Source organism: Mus musculus, chromosome 10, assembly GCF_000001635.26.
Source record: "Mus musculus strain C57BL/6J chromosome 10, GRCm38.p6 C57BL/6J".
NCBI classification, from domain to species: Eukaryota; Metazoa; Chordata; class Mammalia; order Rodentia; family Muridae; genus Mus; species Mus musculus.
In genome coordinates this window covers 52,105,374-52,128,902 of record NC_000076.6, presented here as the reverse complement: position 1 = coordinate 52,128,902, position 23,529 = coordinate 52,105,374, and the positions used below count along the sequence as shown (strand labels likewise).

Sequence of the window (23,529 nt, the reverse complement as noted above, 5' to 3'; positions counted from 1 at the left end):
TTCCTCATCTTGTAGCAGTGTACATGGGATTTGTACAGCTAGCCAAGCACACCTCTTTGGTTGTTTTGCCACAGCATGTGGTTAACTAAGCACACCCCCACAAGAACACATGAGAGCACCCATGAGAACCCATGTGCAGCAGCCTCTGCTCTCTGCTAATTACAGTTCTGGCTCAGGTTTAACTGGTTTTTCTCAGAACCATAACAATGCTCAAAATTTGCATGTCCAAGATTTCAAGTCTTGATTTTAGGAGTAAACTAAAATTTAGAAATTTTTGTTAGTGATGAGTACAAAAGTTAATATTTTTTTTCCTCTCAAAACGCTTTGTGCTTTTATTTTAGTTCCTGATTATTGAACAACAGTCTTTACCTATTTTTACTGTGGAAGGACTGGAGCCCTATACCTTATTTAATCTTTCTGTCACTCCTTATACCTACTGGGGAAAGGGCCAAAAAACATCTCTATCATTTCGTGCACCTGAATCAGGTAAGTTTAAAAAAGAAAATTAAAACAATAATAAGACACAAGTCTTTTTTTTCTCTACCTGGTCTTGAATGGATAGTCAGTACTAGTTAAAATAACTTTCCCTTTTATAGAATTGTATCGGTTCAATACTTTTTGACTTCTTGGAGATTAGAATAGTATAATCAAAATAAACCCTTAAATATATTCCAAAGATGAATAGTTGAAAGATTAAGAACTGTTTTTTTTTTCTGTACTGTACTAATATTTAAAAGGTAAAAACAAGTTTCAGGAAGGTCTCTGAAGCATTCTCCTAGGTGGATGGGCTCTGAAGACCAGCAGGTATTAACAACGCTGGCAACTCAGGGTTCTGAGCATAAGATGCCGGCATCCAGATTTTGTGCTTCTTGGAAATATATTTGAAAAAAAGAACAGCAGCCTTATCCTCAAAGACGTATATCACTTTGAAGTATACCAAGCATACCTGCAGGCACCACACTAATATTAAAAGTTTTTACCACCTATGTTTGATCCCACACAGCTTAGTACACAAGACAGTGGTTAGAATCTTGTCTGTGGAAGTGATAGAGGAAGCCCACTAGAGGCGTGCGACAAATAGCTACTGAGTGGCAAGAACCTAATTCAGAGTTTCTACTGGAGTTTCATTAATCTCATTGAAGGTATTTTTTGGCAAATACTCGTTAGTGATTGTATCATACTAATTGAACTTCTATAAAATTCTGGTAGAGGACCCAGCAAGTAGTAAGAGCTCAGTAGACAGATTCATTCAGAAGTGAATTTTTTATGGCATGATTTATTCAATAATATTTATCAATGAATCTCATAACAGGAACATAGTGGAAAATGGGCAGTATTCTGCCCCAGGAAACATTTGGACCAAGGTAGGCTTTAACATTGTCTTGGGCTTCCAGCTTTGGTAGTGCAGTTCTTTGAACATGAACTTGATTGTATCCCTGAGGGGATCCCCTAGAAGCCTATGACATCTGACAGATACTGAGAGCAGTGTGGAAGAATAAAGGGATTTGGCCCAAACCTCAGAATATTTTCGAAACAGCAAAATTTTCAGGCTCACTGATCTTTATTAAGCACTTATATGCCACTTCAATACTAGATCTGGGAAACTCTTAAGTAAGGAATAAGAATAGTTTGTTTTTATGGAGTGTGGAAATGAATATATTTGCTTCTAGTATAATAGAAACGAGGCCATGATAACCAAATTGAGAAGCATGGCCTATAGCAGTCAAATAATGCTATGAAATCATCAACTCTGTCAACATACCTCAAGTATTCCTAGAAGAGGGAGATGTACATGAATTGATGTGTTCGCAAAGGTCTTTCAGTGCAGAAACTTTAGCTGGATTGTTAGAGATGGTGTGAGAAGAGATAGGTTTTAATTACTGTTAGTTCATTATCATCATAGCAGGGAGCATAGTGACCCACAGGTAGGCATAGCCCTGAATTTGAAAGCTCTATGTCCTGATTCATGGGCATTATGGAGAGAAAGAGATACTGGGCCTGACATGGGCTTTTGAAACCTCAAAGGCCACCACCCTCCCCCTCTCCACAGGACACACTTTTTTCAACAAGGCCACACCTTCTAATTCTAGAAGGCATTCTACTAGGCATTGTTCTAATTCTACCAGGCATTCAAGAATATAAGCTTATCAGGGCTATTGTTATCCAAAGTACTTCAAGGTATCATATGATAAGAGATGTATAGTATAAAAGGAGCTGCAGATAGAATAGAGGTGTGAGTGATGGATATTAGGAAGCAATGAGACAGGAAACAGAGAAGGTGTGAGGCCTTGCCAAGGACTTACAAGACAGAAAGGGATATTTGGAATAGAAAGACCTGGGAAAGCATGGCTTGGTTCAACTCTAGCATAGCTAATGGTGGAATGCCTAAGCTATACTCTTTGGATATCTGTCAGTCATTTCCACCACTTTCTGCTTCCTTTAGGGTTAGCATAATGAAGGCCAGAACCCATATATGCTGTAGTTTACCTCCTGAACTGGGTGAAGGGTAGTTATAATAGTTGCTGCCCCTCCTAATAATTAACATCAGTTAAACTGCTCTATTAGGGTGACAGTGGATGTTATGCTTTCTTGGGGATAACCAGTCAACTTTCATCTGTTTGGGGCACAGATGGGAAAGATGAGCTTGAATAGAAGTAGTAAGAGGACATTGGGTAGGGTATAAGGACATCTTTAGATAAGGACAGTAGTAAGGACATCATAAAGACTTGTGGAAATATCAAGATGGGCTTCTGAAGAAAACTGTAGGTTACTCTAAGCAGAGCCTTAAGCATGAGAGCAATGAACTTTAATTTTCTGGAATGAGAAATGCTTTTTGCCAAGATGGCCATACCATGATCATGGGGTATAAAATTCAGCCTTGTGGTATATCTCCCCTGTCTATCTGTGTGCCTACTTTTCAGTTCCATCAGCACCAGAAAACCCCAGAATATTTATATTGTCAAGCGGAAGATACACCAAGAAGAATGAAGTTGTGGTAGAGTTCAGGTGGAATAAACCTAAGCATGAAAATGGAGTGCTAACCAAATTTGAAATCTTCTATCACATATCTAAACAAAGTGGCACAAATAGATCAACTGAAGACTGGATGTCTGCCAGTGTTATACCCCCAGTGATGTCTTTTCAACTTGAGGCTGTGAGTCCTGAGTATACTGTTGCCTTCCAGGTATGAGAGAGAAAGCAAGGATAAACACCTTTTTTGATTTGAGAATTTATTTTCATTATTTTAAATCATGTTCTTGCATTTCTGCTTGTATATATGTACATGCATGTGGAGATGCCTATAGAGGCCAGAGACATTGGGTCCCTGAAACAGTAGTTACAGGTAGTTGTGAATCCCCTTATGAGTATTGGGAACTGAATTTGGGTCCCTGAGAGAGCAATAATTGCTCTTCATTGTCTCCCCAGCTCCTAGGTTTTATAATCTTGATTTTTTTTTTCCTGTTGGGAGTCTAGCATTTAATGGCAGAGCCGTCTTTCCAGACCTGTGATATGAATTTTAACAGTGTAATAATGGGTGGCTAATTAAACAACTGGACTAAGACTTCCTATCTTGGGCTGGTGGTGGTGGTCCACCACTGGGGAGACAGTGGAAGAGGGATTTCTGTGAGTCCAAAGCAAGCTTGATCTACTAAGTGAAGGACTACACAGAGAAACCCTGTCCCAAAAAACCAGAAACCAAACCAAACCAAACCAAACCAAACCAAACCAAACCAAACCAAACCAAACCAAACCAGAATTCCTCCATTGTTAATTATTTAATTCCACTGTGAGCAGAGAAATCAAGTGGTCAAGCATACATAGGGCAAGGAGCACAGTTTAAGTAAAGGATGTTTTGACAATGGTCTTGCACTCAGAGTACTGTGTTTGAGTACTCATAGGCTATTTACCATGATCAATAATTTTGTACTCATTATCACAATTGATCCCTGGATCTGTCAGCTAAATCCCAAGGCTGCATGACTAGGCAATGACATGCCACAGAACCCTGATCCAATCTCTATTCCTACGGTAGTTATGTGGATCCAAGTAGAATGTATGTGAAATGCATACTTGCTTTGAATTATAAGGAGGCTTGATTATTTTCTCCTTCTAAGCTTCCTTTTAGGAAGTATAGTCAGTTTAGCTTACCATAATTCATATGGTTTTATGTCTGTTAACTATCTTATATAACCTGATCTTGGAAAGAGTTGAATACCTTGTATTTATTTAAAAATATTTAATCGATGACTAAACATTATAGATGGTTCAGGTGTGATGACTATTGATTAGGGAAGGATTGACACAATCAAATTAATCAACCCATGAGAACACCTGTGTTACATAATAATTACCCAGACCTTTCCCATGCAATGGAGATATTTACCATTCTTCCCTTTTGTTTTTTTTTTGTTTTGTTTTGTTTTGTTTTGTTTTGTTGTTGTTGTTGTTTTTGAGACAGGGTTTCTCTGTATAGCCCTGGCTGTCCTGGAACTCACTTTGTAGACCAGCCTGGCCTCGAACTCAGAAATCCGCCTGCCTCTGCCTCCCAAGTGCTGGGATTAAAGGCATGCACCACCACGGCCTGACTTTCACTTTTTAAAAAATATTTTCTCCCTCAGTTATTTATTACAATATACTTAGATGTTAACAATGACTTCAAACTATAATGTATATTAAGTGTATATAATTAATATTGTATAATTTATCAGTCATAGAATTTACTGCTAATGAGAATATCTAGGAATATATTTTTAATTTTTTCTTCCTTTTTTATTCTTTAGGTTAGAGTCTTCACATCCAAAGGGCCAGGGCCATTTTCTGATATAGTGATGTCTAAAACATCAGGTATTTGTTATCTAAAAATCTGTAAATGATAATTTCAAAGTATACATTTTTGATTGGTATGTTTAGGAGTAGGAATGGCAGCTCTGGATTTAAAGGTAAAGTCAGATAAAATACTGTTTTCTCACACCGAAGTAGCTTGAGGAAACTTAGGGTCAGAGGTCCTAAGAGTTTCTGTTAAGCCTGATGTGTTAGACAAACCTGAAGTGGCCCATGGATTTTCAACATGGCTGGAGGTTTCTATTTTCTTCTTCTTCTTCTTCTTCTTCTTCTTCTTCTTCTTCTTCTTCTTCTTCTTCTTCTTCTTCTTCTTCTTCTTCTTCTTCTTCTTCTTCTTCTTCTTCTTCTTCTTCTTCTTCTCCTTCTCCTCCTCCTCCTCCTCCTCCTCCTCCTCCTCCTCCTCCTCCTCCTTCCTTTTTAATTGTTTATTTATTTTTATTTATGTGAATACATTGTAAGTGTCTTCAGACAGACCAGAAGAGGGCATCAGAGCACATTACAGATGGTTGTGAGCCACCATGTGGTTGCTGGGAATTGAACTCAGGACCTCTGGAAGAGCAGTCAGTGCTCATAACCACTGAGTCATCTCTCCAGCCCCTGAAGCTTGTTTCTTACGTGTACTGTCTGTTTTTCCCTTGCAGAAATCAAGCCATGTCCGTATCTCATATCTCTTCTCGGCAATAAGATCGTGTTTCTAGACATGGATCAAAATCAAGTTTTGTGGACATTTTCCCTGGAGGGAGACGTCAGCACAGTGGGGTACACAACAGACGATGAAATGGGGTATTTCGCTCAAGGAGACACGCTCTTCCTTCTGAATTTGCGTAATCATTCCAGTTCCAAGGTATTTCCTTTTGTGATTCCTTTGAAGTGAAGGATGTAACTAAAATGGTTGGCCAGTGGGGGAGCCTTCAAGATTAGAATGACTGAAATAGCAACTCAATGTGTGGTCATTTAGCCATTCATAAATAGAGAAAGGGTTTGTGCATGTGTCAGGCAGGACTGGCTATTGGGTTTAAGGACCAGTTTTTGCTTCTGGCGCTACTGAGGATGATAGCTTCTTTTAGAACAAGTATCTGAGAGAATCAACCTAAAGAGAAAAGAGAATGGTTTCTTTTGACTCAGTTTTAGAAGCTTCATCTGTAATCCTCTGGCCTTGTCGCTTTGAGCCTGTAGTGAGGATGCACTTCATGATAGATAGTGCCTCGCCCAGACAGTTCAGCTGCTCATCTCTTATTCAAGAGAGGACAGAAAGAAAGAGACCAGGATTCCACAGTCCCATAACCAGTGACCCCAAGACTCCTCACAAAGCACCCCCTCTAAAGGCTCACCTCTTCCCAGTAGCTGCAAGGTTTGGACTATGTCTTCAACACATAGGCTTGGGGGGTGGAGGTGGACCTTCTAGATCTGAACTCTACTAGGAGATAAAACATTACAGTCCTTGCTCTTCACAAAGAGCAAATCCACGGGCCACTTCAGGTTTGTCTAACATGTCAGGCTCAACAAAAACTCTTAGGACCTCTGATCCTAAGTCTCTTCAAACTACTTTGGTGTGAGAAAAAAGTATTTTATCTGATTTTAACTTTAAACCCAGAGCTGCCATTCCTATTCCTAAACATACCAATCAAAACTGTATACTTTTAAATCATCATTTACAGATTTTTAGATATCAAATACCTGATATTTTAGACATCACACTTCCTCTAACCCTAGGAGGCAGTTCTGCACAATGACTAAGATGGTGTGCTTTAGAGTATGATTTCATGGGACGTATGTATACCTATACTGCTTATGAGAGTGAGGCCATAGTGTATTGACTCTCTAAGTGATATCTGATCTTTGCGTTCTCATGGAGATCAAATGAGGAGATCAATTAAGACATCAGGTGTTAATTGATGGTCAGTTGTCAAGCACAGCATCTGATCTGTGGTAGCCATTCGCTAAATATGAATTAATATCAAAGAGAGAGTAGTGTAACTGCTATGCAGAGAGCAAGGTAGGGTGGAATTACAGCCCAGGTTAATGTGGTGCTCTGTAGATAGCAGAAATCTGTTTTGCATAAAGATGAGCCAGCAAAAGGTGGGGGGAAAGCAGCAGAAGGAGCTCCAGAGCAAAGGCAGGGAACAGGGAGCCACACATGCCTGCGAGCTGTAAGGAAAGGGAATCTGGAGTGTAGGTGTGGGTTAGGGTGATAAAGCAGGGGGATGGGTGGGATAATGGTCAGCTGTCAATCTAGAAGCTAATAGTAAGTTATTAAAGACACCTAGTGACTCATTTACTGGTCAAATTGTGTTTTTAAAAACTTTTAAAATTTATTTTCATATATATGTATATATATACATATTTTTTGTTTTGAGATAGTGTCTCACATAGAACAGGGTGGCCCTCAAATGAATTATGTAGCTGAACCTGACATTGAACTTCTGATTCACTTTCTTCCACCTGTTTAGAGCTGGCCTTCCACATATACGCTACTACTTCCAGCTTTAATTATGTTTAAGAATGTTCTCTCTCTCAACAGTGGGAGTCATAGCAACCCAGGAGTTAGGTGACAGTCAAGGAGGTGAGAATTAAGACGCCAATCTGGGGAGGGATTTCTAAAGAGACTAGCTCTCCATATAGTGATATGAGAAGAAAATAAAGGGGGAGCCATATGTATACAGAATGACTTCTTGGGTTAAATTGGGCATCTTTAACAATACAGAGTACAAGAGAAAAAGAGCTTTGAGGTAGGGTGATTGGTTTTTATTTTTGGAGTACCTCACTAGGAGATTTCATTAGGCCATTTGATATTTGAGTCCCTAATTGAACAAAGCATCATATCTGAAGATGAGGGGTTTTAACCCTGGTATTCAGATCAGAGCTGAAGCCAAGTGACTAAAATAATCTAGGGGCAATATACAGCATGAGAAAATGGCATGTGGTATAGTTGTCACAACATAGAATGAGTGAGGCTTGGGGGTTATAGACAGGTTCAATGGGTAATGATATGAACAGCTAAGGAAGTGTGCAAATGGATGACTACTCTTTTGGGCTGACTCCCCTCTCCCCATGTTAAGCTTTTCCAGGATGCACTGGTTTCTGACATTAGAGTTATTGCTGTTGATTGGATTGCAAGGCACCTCTACTTTGCTCTGAAAGCATCACAAAACGGAACACAGATATTCAATGTTGACCTTGAACACAAGGTGAAATCCCCCAGGGAGGTGAAGACTTGCAAAGCACATACAACAATAATTTCTTTCTCTATATATCCCCTCTTGAGGTATGAGCATCTTTATTGCAATGAAAGAGATATAGATTTTAATGTGATATCTTTGCTCAATATTAGAAGCTAACAATGGTAAACTAAGGTGCTTATGTTTTGTTTTGTAGAGGGTATCACATAGTGCATACTGACATTGAACTGGCTGTGTAGCCGTTAATGACCAGAACTCTCTCTCCATCTTCCTGTTTTAGCTGCTGGGAGCTGGGATTACATGGTTGGGAGCTGCATTAAATTATAATAAATAATTCTGAGCCAAGATTGGTGGTCCATATGTGTCATACCAATTACTCAGAAGCCAGAAGCAGGAGCATTGTGGGTTCGAGGCCAACTACAGTGATTTTGTGAGACTCCTTAACTCAAAATGCAGAAAATAGGAGTAAGAAGTAAGGCTCAGAGATAGAATTCTCATCTAGACTCCAGGCTTAATCTCTAACATACACCTTTTGATCCCACAACTATCAGTTAAGGTTATAATCTTAATGCATGTTGAAAATTTGACTAACCCACAGGATAATTAGCAGAAAAAAAGGTATAACAAATTTTTATATCAGTGAATTTTATAACAGTGGCAGGTGGTAAAGACAAGATGTAGATGTGATCAAGACAGGATGAACTGCATAGGAGGCCAGGAGCTATGGTCCAGTGAAAGCTCTTCTGGCTCTGCCTATCTTCATAAAATTCATATTTTCATAATATAGTCTTAAGACTATATTATTAATCAACTGAGTATCAATTTTTCCAGCTTGGAAAGGATGTTTTTAATTGTACCACAAGCATGGACATGGGCTATTTGGAAACTAAGTTGTTTATTGGCATTAAGAAACAGAAATAGACACCAGTTCTTGCTGGAGCTTGGGGAAGGAAGTTATCTCCGTTAGGCTCTGAGGGAAGAGCTTGCACCAGGTAGATGCTGTGCCATCAGCATGGGCTAAAGAGACCCCAACAAGATGTGGGACAGAATGTCCTGATAAGTCTTCTTCATGCACACCTACTGGGAGGAGGACGACAAGAAGCACCCCAACTTTTAGGTCAACTTTGCTGAGTTCTAAAAGAAATTGCAGGAGAGATAGAAGACCATGTCTGCAAAGGAAAAGTCAAAGTTTGAAGATCTGGCCAAGAGCAATAATGCTCGTTATGACAGGGAGATGAAGGATTACATTCCTCCCAATGGTGTTAAGAAAGGAAAGAAAAAAAGATCCTAATGTCCCCAAAAGACTATCATTTGCTTTTCTTCTGGTTTTGTTCTGAATATTGACCAAGGATTAAGAGTCAGTATCCAGTATTTGGAGATACTGCAAAGAAACTGGGAGGGACATGGTCTGAACAATCTGCCAAAGATAAATAACTGTATGAGGAGAAAGCAGCTAAACTAAAGGAGAAGTATGAAAAGGATATTGCTGCAAATCATGCCAAGGGCAAAGGTGAAACAAGAAAAAATGGGTCCTGGTAGGCTAACAGGCTCAAAAAAGAAAAATGAACTGTAAGCCAAGATATGCTTACTCCTGGAGGCCTTCACCTGGGAAAGGATGGTCCCGCTTCCCTTCTTTGCTTGAGGGAGAGGGAGGGGGAGGGGGAGAGGAAGAGGGAGAGGAAGAAGGAGAGGAAGAAGAGGATGACAAAGATAAGGAGGAGGAAGATGAGGATAAGGAGGAAGAAGATGAAGATAAAGAATAAATGGCTGTCCTAAAATGTGTGGCGTGTGTGTGAGATCAGGCAACTATTATGATAATGTAGAAATTCAAGTACATCTCAATATTAGCTTCAGTATAAAAATTGTACAGATTTTATTATGGTGATCACATTCTTTGTAGAGAAATACTTTTGACAAAAAGAGCTTATAGCTTTTTCAGGGGTTACAATGTACAGTTAGATTTAAAGCTGTTGATGTTGAATGCTTCTAAATATTTAAGTTTCTTTAATTTCTTATGGTAGCAAAACAAACTTAAAAGGAATTTGTACTGACAGTAAAAATCTTTTAAGATGTGTTTTTTTTGTTTTAAAATTTGTAACAAAATAATGCATATTTAAAGGAGAAACAGAAACAGGGTGGAAAAGGGCATACTGAAAATATGAAAGTAAGTTTAGAACTTATAGATATAAATGACCACTGAAGGTGCTCAAACTACAAGTCTAACATGATTAGAGCCTAGGCCTTTGCCTGTAACACATTATTATTATTATTATTTTAATCACTGGGCAACACTGAATTGGACTGCCTGTGACCTTCTCTATTTCAGAAGGAAGTTATTTGATGTTTGGATGTGCTTACTCCCAAGGCTGCACTTGTCTTCTCGTTATTATGCATGGTTGACCTTCATTAGAAAGAAATATTTGAAGTGTCACGTTTTTCTTCATTAAATTAAAGGGATGTTTTCCTTCTTCCCAATAGTCGCTTGTATTGGACAGAAGTTTCAGATCTGGGCCATCAGATGTTCTACTGCAATATTAGCAATCACACCTCGCAACATGTTCTACAACCCAAGGCTTCAAACCAACATGGAAGGAGTCAATGTTCTTGTAATGTGACAGAATCTGAGTTAAGTGGGGCAATGACTGTGGATACCTCTGACCCAGACAGACCATGGATATACTTTACCAAAAGGCAAGAGATCTGGGCCATGGATCTGGAAGGATGTCAGTGTTGGAAAGTCATCATGGTACCTACTATCCCTGGTAATGTGCTGATGCATTCATATCTTTTCTTCTTTTTGATAGGTTCCATGTAACCCAAGGTGGCCAGAAATTCACTCAATAGCCAAGGATGCCTTTGAACTTCTGATCTTTCTCCCTCTACCTCCCAAGAGCTTGGATTATAGATATGTGTCATCAGGTTTAGTTTTATGACGTGCTGGCTGTCAAATACAGTGGTGTGTGTTAGGCAATCTCAGCTGAGCTATATCCTCAGCATGTATATCCTCATTTATAACGGCAGCCTCTCTTGTCCATTAGAAAGAGCTAGCAGGGGTTGGGGAGATGGGTCAGTTAGTAAAGCACTTGCTGTATAAAACCGAGGACCTCAGTTTTAATCACTAACCGAGGACCTGAGTTTTAATCACTAACCGAGGACCTGAGTTTTAATCACTAGTACCCACATTAAAAAGCAGGTGGTGATGCACACCTGTAATCCCAGTAACCAGGAGGTAGAGACAGGAAGATCTCTATGTCTGTGAGAATTGATGAACTCTGGGTTTATAAATTTTGATCGTACAAATAGCAATTTAAATGATAATCTTAGCTTGACATGGTGGCACATACTTTTAATCCTACTACTTGGGAGGCAGAAACAGGCAGATCTCTGTGAGTTTGAGGACAGCCTGGTCTACATAGTGAGTCCAAAACAGCCAGCCATGGCTAAATAGAAAAATCCTGTATAAAACAACAACAACAACAACAACAAAAACAACAAAAACAAACCAGACCAAAATAAAACAAAACAAAAACCAAATTATAATCTTAATCCTCACTGAATTTGACTAGTCTAAAGATGGGCTATTTACTAGAAAGAAACCCATAGCAAATTGACCTCTAGCCTCTGCATATGCACACAAGTGCATCCATACGGATGTGCTCACACTCATGCATACATATAGACGCATAAATGCATACACATATGTATATACCATAAGAGGTCACAAAACAAACAAACAAACAAACAAACAAACAAACAAATAATCAAATAAAACAAAACAGATAAAAAGGAGGATTATTGCGGTTTGGATAAATTGATCAATCTGTAGAACATTTTTTTTTCAAGCATGAGGACCTGAGCTTGGGTTTCTAGTGCACAATGACACAAGCCTGTAATCTGCAGTAGCATGATTGGGGGCAGAGGCAGAAGCAGAGAGGCAGAGAGGCAGAGAGGCAGAGAGGCAGAGAGGCAGAGAGGCAGAGAGGCAGAGAGGCAGAGAGGCAGAGAGGCAGAGAGGCAGAGAGGCAGAGAGGCAGAGAGGCAGAGAGGCAGAGAGGCAGAGAGGCAGAGAGAGAGGCAGAGAGGCAGAGAGGCAGAGAGAGAGGCAGAGAGGCAGAGAGGAAGAGAGGCAGAGAGGAAGAGAGGCAGAGAGGAAGAGAGGCAGAGAGAGAGGCAGAGAGGCAGAGAGAGAGAGGCAGAGAAAGAGGCAGAGAGGCAGAGAAAGAGGCAGAGAGGCAGAGAGAGAGGCAGAGAGGCAGAGAGAGAGGCAGAGAGGCAGAGAGAGAGGCAGAGAGGCAGAGGCAGAGGAGGCAGAGGAGGCAGAGGAGGCAGAGGAGGCAGAGGAGGCAGAGGAGGCAGAGGAGGCAGAGGAGGCAGAGGAGGCAGAGGAGGCAGAGGAGGCAGAGGAGGCAGAGGAGGCAGAGGAGGCAGAGGCAGAGGCAGAGGCAGAGGCAGAGGCAGAGGCAGAGGCAGAGGCAGAGGCAGAGGCAGAGGCAGAGGCAGAGGCAGAGGCGTCATTGGAAGCTCATCAGTCAGCTAATATAAGCTATTTGGTCATGGTCCAGACCAAAGGAACTGACAGTGCCATTTGTTTACTCTGACTTCACTAAGTCTAAAAAAAGTGAGACAACATTGTTGAGCCAAATGGCATAAAATATGTTTTGTTTTCTAATGTTGAAAGGTTTAAAACTTAGCAGTTTTCTTAGCAAAAAAGTAACTTCATACATTATTTAGAGCAGAAAACTTAAGGTGCCTAATTTTATGTTATTTTGTTTAATTCTTTATCTTTTAATTTTTTTCCTTTGTGTTTTGAATAAAGCAGGAAAAAGAATCATTAGCTTAACAGTGGATGGGGAGTTTATATATTGGATCATGAAAACAAAGGATGATGCCCAAATTTATCAAGCAAAGAAGGGAAGCGGGGCCATCCTTTCCCAAGTGAAGGCCTCCAGGAGTAAGCATATCTTGGCTTACAGTTCTGCTCTGCAGCCTTTTCCAGGTAACAGTGTCGCCCACACAGCATGCTTGTTCCCTTCCAAGGCTGTCTGTTCCTCCAGTCTCTGTATTAGGCTCTCATTTCACCCCACCTTCTGTCAGGCCTGCCTGTTGCTTACTCTGTTTCACAAATGCACACAGCTTGGACTGCAGTAGGCAGCATTTAGACATGGGAGCCTATGACCTGCTCTGTGCACTTGTCCTCTATCTCTTCTTTCTGGTTTAGGCCTTTTAGTAGTGTCAAAAGCATTGCATAAAACCTGTGCTCTCTTGCAAGGTTAAATTAATTACTGCGTTTATTAATCTATTATGTATTATGTATTACATAGATTAAGTAGACTGCCTTGGAAGACATATTAAAAGAAGTTCTTTGCAAGGAAGGAAAATGATTTGGGTCAGAATCTCAGATCTATGTTATGATGGAGGAGTTTCAGAGAAATGAGTAGTAGAGGAAAACAGGAATGATTGTTTTTCTTAGTTGTTTTAAATGTAAGGTTGTTGACATTACTAGCAACAGTGATTTTATGCGTGTGTGTGTGTGTGCACGCGTGTGTGTGCATATGTTTTTATAGCTACCACACTTGTCTTTCAACGTGGACAGGAAATAAAGAGCACATTGGAGAGAACCGGACAGCTTCTGGGACGGGCGGAAGCACAGAGCTGCTGAGGCAGCAACCTGGGCGGGCCGCAGACAACCGGCCACCATCCGGACCAGAGGACAGGTGTCCGCCTGGCTTGGGAGGCAGCCTCAGCCTCAGCAGCAGCGGTCGCCATCTTGGTTCCGGGACTCAGCAGAACTTAGGAAATTAGTCTGAACAGGTTAGAGGGTGCGCCAGAGAACCGGACAGCTTCTGGGACGGGCAGAAGCACAGAGCCGCTGAGGCAGCAGCCTGGGCGGGCCGCAGACAACCGGCCACCATCCGGACCAGAGGACAGGTGTCCGCCTGGCTCGGGAGACGGCCTCAGCCTCAGGAGCAGCGGTCACCATCTTGGTTCCAGGACTCCCTGGAACTTAGGATTTTAGTCTGCACAGGTGAGAGTCTGCACCACAGAAGCTGACAGCTTCTGGGAACTGCCAAAGCAACACAGCTTCTGAGAGAGGCCCTGTTTTGGGCCTTCTTCTTCGACCAGGAGGAGGTCCAACAACAAGATATCTGCGCACCTTCCCTGTAAGAGAGCTTGCCAGCAGAGAGTGCTCTGAGCACTGAAACTCAGAGGAGAGAATCTGTCTCCCAGGTCTGCTGAGAGACGGTAACAGAATCACCAGAAGAACAATCTCTAAACAGAGTCAACTATAACTACTAACTCCAGAGATTACCAGATAGCGAAAGGTAAACGTAGGAATCCTACTAACAGGAACCAAGACCACTCACCATCATCAGAACCCAGCACTCCCACTTCGCCCAGTCCAGGGCACCCCAACACACCCGAAAACCTAGACCTAGATTTAAAAGCATATCTCATGATGATGGTAGAGGACATTAAGAAGGACTTTAATAAATCACTTAAAGAAATACAGGAGAACACTGCTAAAGAGTTACAAGTCCTTAAAGAAAAACAGGAAAACACAATCAAACAGGTAGAAGTCCTTACAGAAAAAGAGGAAAAAACATACAAACAGGTGATGGAAATGAACAAAACCATACTAGACCTAAAAAGGGAAGTAGAAACAATAAAGAAAACTCAAAGTGAGGCAACACTGGAGATAGAAACCCTAGGAAAGAAATCTGGAACCATAGATTTGAGCATCAGCAACAGAATACAAGAGATGGAAGAGAGAATCTCAGGTGCAGAAGATTCCATAGAGAACATCGGCACGACAATCAAAGAAAATGGAAAATGCAAAAAGATCCTAACTCAAAATATCCAGGAAATCCAGGACACAATGAGAAGACCAAACCTACGGATAATAGGAGTGGATGAGAATGAAGATTTTCAACTCAAAGGACCAGCAAACATCTTCAACAAAATTATTGAAGAAAACTTCCCAAATATAAAGAAAGAGATACCTATGAACATACAAGAAGCCTACAGAACTCCAAATAGACTGGACCAGAAAAGAAATTCCTCCCGACACATAATAATCAGAACAACAAATGCACTAAATAAAGATAGAATACTAAAAGCGGTAAGGGAAAAAGGTCAAGTAACATACAAAGGCAAGCCTATCAGAATTACACCAGATTTTTCACCAGAGACTATGAAAGCCAGAAGAGCCTGGACAGATGTTATACAGACACTAAGAGAACACAAATTCCAGCCCAGGCTACTATACCCAGCCAAACTCTCAATTACCATAGATGGAGAAACCAAAGTATTCCACGACAAAACCAAATTCTCACATTATCTCTTCACGAATCCAGCCCTTCAAAGGTTAATAACAGAAAAAAACCAATACAAGAACGGGAACAATGCCCTAGAAAAAACAAGAAGGTAATCCCTCAACAAACCTAAAAGAAGACAGCCACAAGAACAGAATGCCAACTTTAACAACAAAAATAACAGGAAGCAACAATTACTTTTCCTTAATATCTCTTAACATCAATGGTCTCAACTCCCCAATAAAAAGACATAGACTAACAAACTGGCTACACAAACAAGACCCAACATTTTGCTGTTTACAGGAGACACATCTCAGAGAAAAAGATAGACACTACCTCAGAATAAAAGGTTGGAAAACAATTTTCCAAGCAAATGGTATGAAGAAACAAGCTGGAGTAGCCATCCTAATATCTGATAAGATTGACTTCCAACCCAAAGTCATCAAAAAAGACAAGGAGGGGCACTTTGTTCTCATCAAAGGTAAAATCCTCCAAGAGGAACTCTCAATTCTGAATATCTATGCGCCAAATACAAGGGCAGCCACATTCATTAAAGAAACTTTAGTAAAGCTCAAAGCACACATTGCACCTCACGCAATAATAGTGGGAGACTTCAACACACCACTTTCACCAATGGACAGATCATGGAAACAGAAACTAAACAGGGACACACTGAAACTAACAGAAGTGATGAAACAAATGGATCTGACAGATATCTACAGAACATTTTATCCTAAAACAAAAGGATATACCTTCTTCTCAGCACCTCATGGTACCTTCTCCAAAATTGACCACATAATAGGTCACAAAACAGGCCTCAACAGATTCAAAAATATTGAAATTGTCCCATGTATCCTATCAGATCACCATGCACTAAGGCTGAACTTCAATAACAAAAAAAAATAACAGAAAGCCAACACTCACGTGGAAACTGAACAACACTCTTCTCAATGATACCTTGGTCAAGGAAGGAATAAAGAAAGAAATTAAAGACTTTTTAGAGTTTAATGAAAATGAAGCCACAACGTACCCAAACCTTTGGGACACAATGAAAGCATTTCTAAGAGGGAAACTCATAGCTCTGAGTGCCTCCATGAAGAAACGGGAGAGAGCACATACTAGCAGCTTGACAACACATCTAAAAGCTCTAGAAAAAAAGGAAGCAAATTCACCCAAGAGGAGTAGAGGGCAGGAAATAATCAAACTCAGGGGTGAAATCAACCAAGTGGAAACAAGAAGAACTATTCAAAGAATTAACCAAACGAGGAGTTGGTTCTTTGAGAAAATCAACAAGATAGATAAACCCTTAGCTAGACTCACTAGAGGGCACAGAGACAAAATCCTAATTAACAAAATCAGAACTGAAAAGGGAGACATAACAACAGATCCTGAAGAAATCCAAAACACCATCAGATCCTTCTACAAAAGGCTATACTCAACAAAACTGGAAAACCTGGACGAAATGGACAAATTTCTGGACAGATACCAGGTACCAAAGTTGAATCAGGATCAAGTTGACCTTCTAAACAGTCCCATATCCCCTAAAGAAATAGAAGCAGTTATAAATAGTCTCCCAGCCAAAAAAAGCCCAGGACCAGACGGGTTTAGTGCAGAGTTCTATCAGACCTTCAAAGAAGATCTAATTCCAGTTCTGCACAAACTTTTTCACAAGATAGAAGTAGAAAGTACTCTACCCAACTCATTTTATGAAGCCACTATTACTCTGATACCTAAACCACAGAAAGATCCAACAAAGATAGAGAACTTCAGACCAATTTCTCTTATGAATATCGATGCAAAAATCCTCAATAAAATTCTCGCTAACCGAATCCAAGAACACATTAAAGCAATCATCCATCCTGACCAAGTAGGTTTTATTCCAGGGATGCAGGGATGGTTTAATATACGAAAATCCATCAATGTAATCCACTATATAAACAAACTCAAAGACAAAAACCACATGATCATCTCGTTGGATGCAGAAAAAGCATTTGACAAGATCCAACACCCATTCATGATAAAAGTTCTGGAAAGATCAGGAATTCAAGGCCCATACCTAAACATGATAAAAGCAATCTACAGCAAACCAGTAGCCAACATCAAAGTAAATGGAGAGAAGCTGGAAGCAATCCCACTAAAATCAGGGACTAGACAAGGCTGCCCACTTTCTCCCTACCTTTTCAACATAGTACTTGAAGTATTAGCCAGAGCAATTCGACAACAAAAGGAGATCAAGGGGATACAAATTGGAAAGTAGGAAGTCAAAATATCACTTTTTGCAGATGATATGATAGTATATATAAGTGACCCTAAAAATTCCACCAGAGAACTCCTAAACCTGATAAACAGCTTCGGTGAAGTAGCTGGATATAAAATTAACTCAAACAAGTCAATGGCCTTTCTCTACACAAAGAATAAACAGGCTGAGAAAGAAATTAGGGAAACAACACCCTTCTCAATAGTCACAAATAATATAAAATATCTCGGCGTGACTCTAACTAAGGAAGTGAAAGATCTGTATGATAAAAACTTCAAGTCTCTGAAGAAAGAAATTAAAGAAGATCTCAGAAGATGGAAAGATCTCCCATGCTCATGGATTGGCAGGATCAATATTGTAAAAATGGCTATCTTGCCAAAAGCAATCTACAGATTCAATGCAATCCCCATCAAAATTCCAACTCAATTCTTCAACGAATTAGAAGGAGCAATTTGCAAATTCATCTGGAATAACAAAAAACCTAGGATAGCAAAAACTCTTCTCAAGGATAAAAGAACCTCTGGTGGAATCACCATGCCTGACCTAAAGCTTTACTACAGAGCAATTGTGGTAAAAACTGCATGGTACTGGTATAGAGACAGACAAGTAGACCAATGGAATAGAATTGAAGACCCAGAAATGAACCCACACACCTATGGTCACTTGATCTTCGACAAGGGAGCTAAAACCATCCAGTGGAAGAAAGACAGCATTTTCAACAAATGGTGCTGGCACAACTGGTTGTTATCATGTAGAAGAATGCGAATCGATCCATACTTATCTCCTTGTACTAAGGTCAAATCTAAATGGATCAAAGAACTTCACATAAAACCAGAGACACTGAAACTTATAGAGGAGAAAGTGGGGAAAAGCCTTGAAGATATGGGCACAGGGGAAAAATTCCTGAACAGAACAGCAATGGCTTGTGCTGTAAGATCGAGAATTGACAAATGGGACCTAATGAAACTCCAAAGTTTCTGCAAGGCAAAAGACACCGTCAATAAGACAAAGAGACCACCAACAGATTGGGAAAAGATCTTTACCTATCCTAAATCAGATAGGGGACTAATATCCAATATATATAAAGAACTCAAGAAGGTGGACTTCAGAAAATCAAAAAACCCCATTAAAAAATGGGGCTCAGAACTGAACAAAGAATTCTCACCTGAGGAATACCGAATGGCAGAGAAGCACCTGAAAAAATGTTCAACATCCTTAATCATCAGGGAAATGCAAATCAAAACAACCCTGAGATTCCACCTCACACCAGTCAGAATGTCTAAGATCAAAAATTCAGGTGACAGCAGATGCTGGCGAGGATGTGGAGAAAGAGGAACACTCCTCCATTGTTGGTGGGATTGCAGGCTTGTACAACCACTCTGGAAATCCGTCTGGCGGTTCCTCAGAAAATTGGACATAGTACTACCGGAGGATCCAGCAATACCTCTCCTGGGCATATATCCAGAAGATGCCCCAACTGGTAAGAAGGACACATGCTCCACTATGTTCATAGCAGCCTTATTTATAATAGCCAGAAGCTGGAAAGAACCCAGATGCCCCTCAACAGAGGAATGGATACAGAAAATGTGGTACATCTACACAATGGAGTACTACTCAGCTATTAAAAAGAATGAATTTATGAAATTCCTAGCCAAATGGATGGACCTGGAGGGCATCATCCTGAGTGAGGTAACACATTCACAAAGGAACTCACACAATATGTACTCACTGATAAGTGGATATTAGCCCAAAACCTAGGATACCCAAGATATAAGATACAATTTCCTAAACACATGAAACTCAAGAAAAATGAAGACTGAAGTGTGGACACTATGCCCCTCCTTAGAAGTGGGAACAAAACACCCTTGGAAGGAGTTACAGAGACAAAGTTTGGAGCTGAGATGAAAGGATGGACCATGTAGGGACTGCCTTATCCAGGGATCCACCCCATAATCAGCATCCAAACGCTGACACCATTGCATACACTAGCAAGATTTTATCGAAAGGACCCAGATGTAGCTGTCTCTTGTGAGACTATGCCGGGGCCTAGCAAACACAGAAGTGGATCCCCACAGTCAGCTAATGGATGGATTACAGGGCTCCCAATGGAGGAGCTAGAGAAAGTACTCAAGGAGCTAAAGGGATCTGCAACCCTATAGGTGGATCAACATTATGAACTAACCAGTACCCCGGAGCTCTTGACTCTAGCTGCATATGTATCAAAAGATGGCCTAGTCGGCCATCACTGGAAAGAGAGGCCCATTGGACACACAAACTTTATATGCCCCAGAACAGGGGAACGCCAGGGCCAAAAAGGGGGAGTGGGCGGGTAGGGGAGTGGGGGTGGGTGGGTATGGGGGACTTTTGGTATAGCATTGGAAATGTAAATGAGCTAAATACCTAATAAAAAATGGAAAGAAAAAAAAAGAGCACATTGACTGAGGAGGGAGAAATAACACAGTGTTCATTTTCAGATGTCATGAACAATTACACAGAAAATCTGGAAAATATGGCAAAAACATTTCTCTCAAAACTAGCAAGTGATCTGTCAAGTCTGTAGAATGCTGAAAATTTAATTTTTTTCAGCAACAAACCAGTCAAATTTGCAATAAAGTAAGACTATTTGTATTGTCATCTCCCCAAATGAAATACTTGTATATAAGTCTAATGAAATATGTACAAACCGTATATGACAAGTTCTACCAAATTCTGGTGGGAGTACTAAAAAGAAGTGAATGTTTACAGAGACTACATTCATGGATATAAAGTCAAGATGCTGCCTCTCCCTAATTTGATCTGTCAGTTCAATGCAGTCTTTCAGCATCCAGGAAACGATCTCGTGGATATTGAGAAGCACATTGTAATGTTTATGTGAAGATTAAAAAAGAAACTAACATAATATCAAAGGAAAAGTGTAATGTCAATAGGTATGAGCTAACCTGAACTCTTTATACAAAGTTATAGTTATCAAGGCCCTAAGGCATTGAAAGACAGTGAATATAGCTAAACAAACAATAGTGTAAGTAGACAGCTTGGAGACAGACCCTCATAAATATAGTCAAGGTAATCTTTTACAGAGGGATAAAAGGAATATAATGGTGAAAGGAGAATATTTCTAACAAGTTAAGTTAGAAAGAAAACCTTTTAATCAACCCCCAAATTAGCTAATGGTGAATTAGAAACCTAAAGGTTTATATTTGGATTAAAAAAAAAAAAAGAAAGGAGCCATGAAATTGTAAAAAGATGTGGAGAAAACACGCAATCATAGAAATCAGTGAAAGAGACCAAATTGAAAAGATCACCTCACCTATTATATGATTACAGCTGCATGGCATTCTGCAAATGCAGAAATCACAGCCACAGTGTGTTGCTTGGTTTTGTCAAACTTGACACCAACTAGAGTCACCTGGGAAGAAAGAACATCCATTGGGGAATTATCTCCATCAGACTGGCCTATGGGTCATCATCTTTTTCTTATTTTATGGAAAATAGTTTTTTTCTCATATAGTATATCCTGATTACTATTTCCCCTTCATCTACTTTTGTCTACCACCTGGACCCACCCCCTTTTCTCTTTCTCAGTATGTTCTTAGCTGCTATTTGATGTATGAGGGTCCAGCCCACTGTGGGTGACCACATCCCTAGGCAGATGGGTCTGGGAGAAAAAGGAAGCCAGAGAGCAAGCCAGAAGAAGCAAGGCAACAAGCAGTGTCCCTTTTTCAGTCTCTTGCTTCAGTTCCTGTTGTGGCTTCCCCAAATAACAAGCACTCAAATAACTAGCAAGTGATCTGTCAAGTCTGTAGAATGCTTCAAGGGTACACCTTTGAAGCCAAATAACTCTTTCTTTTCCAAGTTGGTTTTGGCAAGCATTTTTCATAGCAGCTAAGAGGCAAACTAGATCAGGTAGTAATGAAATCAGTGTTAGCTAGGAGTTGAGGGGAAAAGGGATATGTAGGTGGAACACAGAGTGTGTTTAAGGTAGTGAAATGCCTCTGTAGGATAACGTTAAGTGTGGGACCATGCCATAGGGCATTTTCTAAATCATCAAACATACAGAACAACAGAAAAGCCTGATATACACTATGCTCTTTTGGTAATAACATTTTCCAGTGGGCTCATTGACTATAGGGGGGGATTATTGGTAATGAGGGAGTCTATGCATTAATTGGGACATGTATGTGAGAGCTCTCCAACTTCATATCAATTTTATTGTGAACTCCAAACTGCACTAGAAAAAATTGTTGATTAAGAAAAGAAAATGCTAGTCCTTTGCCTGCGAGCATAGCAGAATATCATTAATAGTGTCAAGGACTGGCTCTCTCCCATGGAATGGGTCTCAAGTTGGACGAGTCATTGGTTGGTCATTTCTTCAATCTCTATTCCATCTTTATCCCTTTACATCCTGTAGGCAGGATAAATTTTGGGTTGAAGGTTTGTGGATCAGTCAGTGTCCACCCTCCACTGGAAGTCCTGCCTGATGACAGGAGGTGGCCACTTGATTAGGGTTTGGTGGCCTACAATTGGAATATAAAGTGAATATATAAATGAACTAATGGAAAAGTGGTTATAAATATGCGGACAATTAGTAAAATAACTCAATTAAGGACTCCACCAAAACAATGAAATATTTAAAAAAATTAAATTTTGTCTGCATGATAATTATATGTTCTGAATTACATAGTAATTGTAATTGGGCTTTGTAAGTCAAACAGAAGAGCAAATTTTAGCACAAAGTAGTACAGTGTAAGTTTGTGGTTAAACAAGGAAATAAAGCAACCAATGTGCATGGGGGGGTGGGGGGAGGAATGAAAACAAGATGCAGACTCTGTTTGATGTTGAATAACAGCCCCAACATATACCTAACAGAAAATGTTCTAAGGGAGGCAGAAACTCATTACAGTCTAAGATGTTCTCATTAGTGTGGAGGGAAGCGTCCCCTTTACCAAGCGCTAGGTCCATTTGGGAAGAGTGCTTTACCTCCATCTGCTGGAGACTCTAGGCAATTACTAGTTTCTTTGCTCCTGAAATAGCATGTTCAAAATGTAAAGGGTTTGAAAGATGGAACAATCACTAGATGGTCCATCCTTTCGTCACAGCTCCAAATTTTGTCTCTGTAACTCCTTCTATGCAGGGATCCATCCCATAATCAGCTTTCAAATGCTGACACCATTGCATACACTAGCAAGATTTCGCTGAAAGGACCCAGATATAGCTCTCTCTTGTGAGACTATGCCGGGGCCTAGCAAACACAGAAGTGGATGATCACAGTCAGCTATTGGATGGGTCACACAGCCCCTAATGGAGGAGCTAGAGAAATTACCCAAGGAGCTAAAGGGAACTGCAACCCTATAGGTGGAACAACAATATGAACTAACCAGTACCCGGGAGCTCTTGTCTTTAGCTGCATATGTATCAAAAGATGGCCTAGTCGGCCATCACTGCAAAGAGAGGCCCATTGGACTTGCAAACTTTATATGCCCCAGTACAGGGGAACGCCAGGGCCGAAAAGGGGGAGTGGGTGGGTAGGGGATTGGGGGGGTGGGTATGGGGGACCTTTGGGATAGCATTGAAAATGTAAACGAGGAAAATACCTAATTAAAAAAAAAAGAAAGATGGAACAGTAGAAGGGAGACGGTGTGTGTGTGTGTGTGTGTGTGTGTGTGTGTGTGTGGTGTGGTGTGTGTGTGGTTTGTGTGGTGTGTGTGTGGTGTGTGTGTGGTGTGTGTGTGTGGTGTGTGTGGTGTGTGTGGTGTGTGTGGTGTGTGTGGTATGGACAGGAAGTGAAATTTTTCCTTCAGTACCTACCAAATGACATTTCTAACATTTCAATATATCTGCCATTTTAGTTGAATAAAAACACATAACATCACTCTTTAATTTTTTGAATTAAATTTTTTGTCCCATTTTCCCTAATATAAGGATCCCATTGTTTATTTAG

The 23,529-nt window shown here is 40.4% G+C and overlaps 1 protein-coding gene and 1 pseudogene across 7 annotated transcripts in view; both read left to right on the top strand.

Moving 5' to 3' along the window:
• The window catches only part of Ros1 (Ros1 proto-oncogene), a 150,536-nt gene that overhangs the window by 66,496 nt on the left and 60,511 nt on the right, over nt 1–23,529 (top strand). For 6 of the 7 annotated variants that reach the window (XM_017313858.1, XM_017313855.1, XM_011243147.2 and 3 more), the window contains 7 exons: nt 342–486; nt 2,922–3,184; nt 4,782–4,845; nt 5,484–5,686; nt 7,902–8,107; nt 10,500–10,783; nt 12,838–13,017. In XM_017313858.1, the coding sequence (XP_017169347.1) occupies nt 342–486; nt 2,922–3,184; nt 4,782–4,845; nt 5,484–5,686; nt 7,902–8,107; nt 10,500–10,783; nt 12,838–13,017 (1,345 nt within the window). The remainder of the gene's footprint in view (nt 1–341; nt 487–2,921; nt 3,185–4,781; nt 4,846–5,483; nt 5,687–7,901; nt 8,108–10,499; nt 10,784–12,837; nt 13,018–23,529) is intronic. The other variant, NM_011282.2, reaches the window with a different exon arrangement.
• Gm20630 lies at nt 9,034–9,784 on the top strand (annotated as a pseudogene).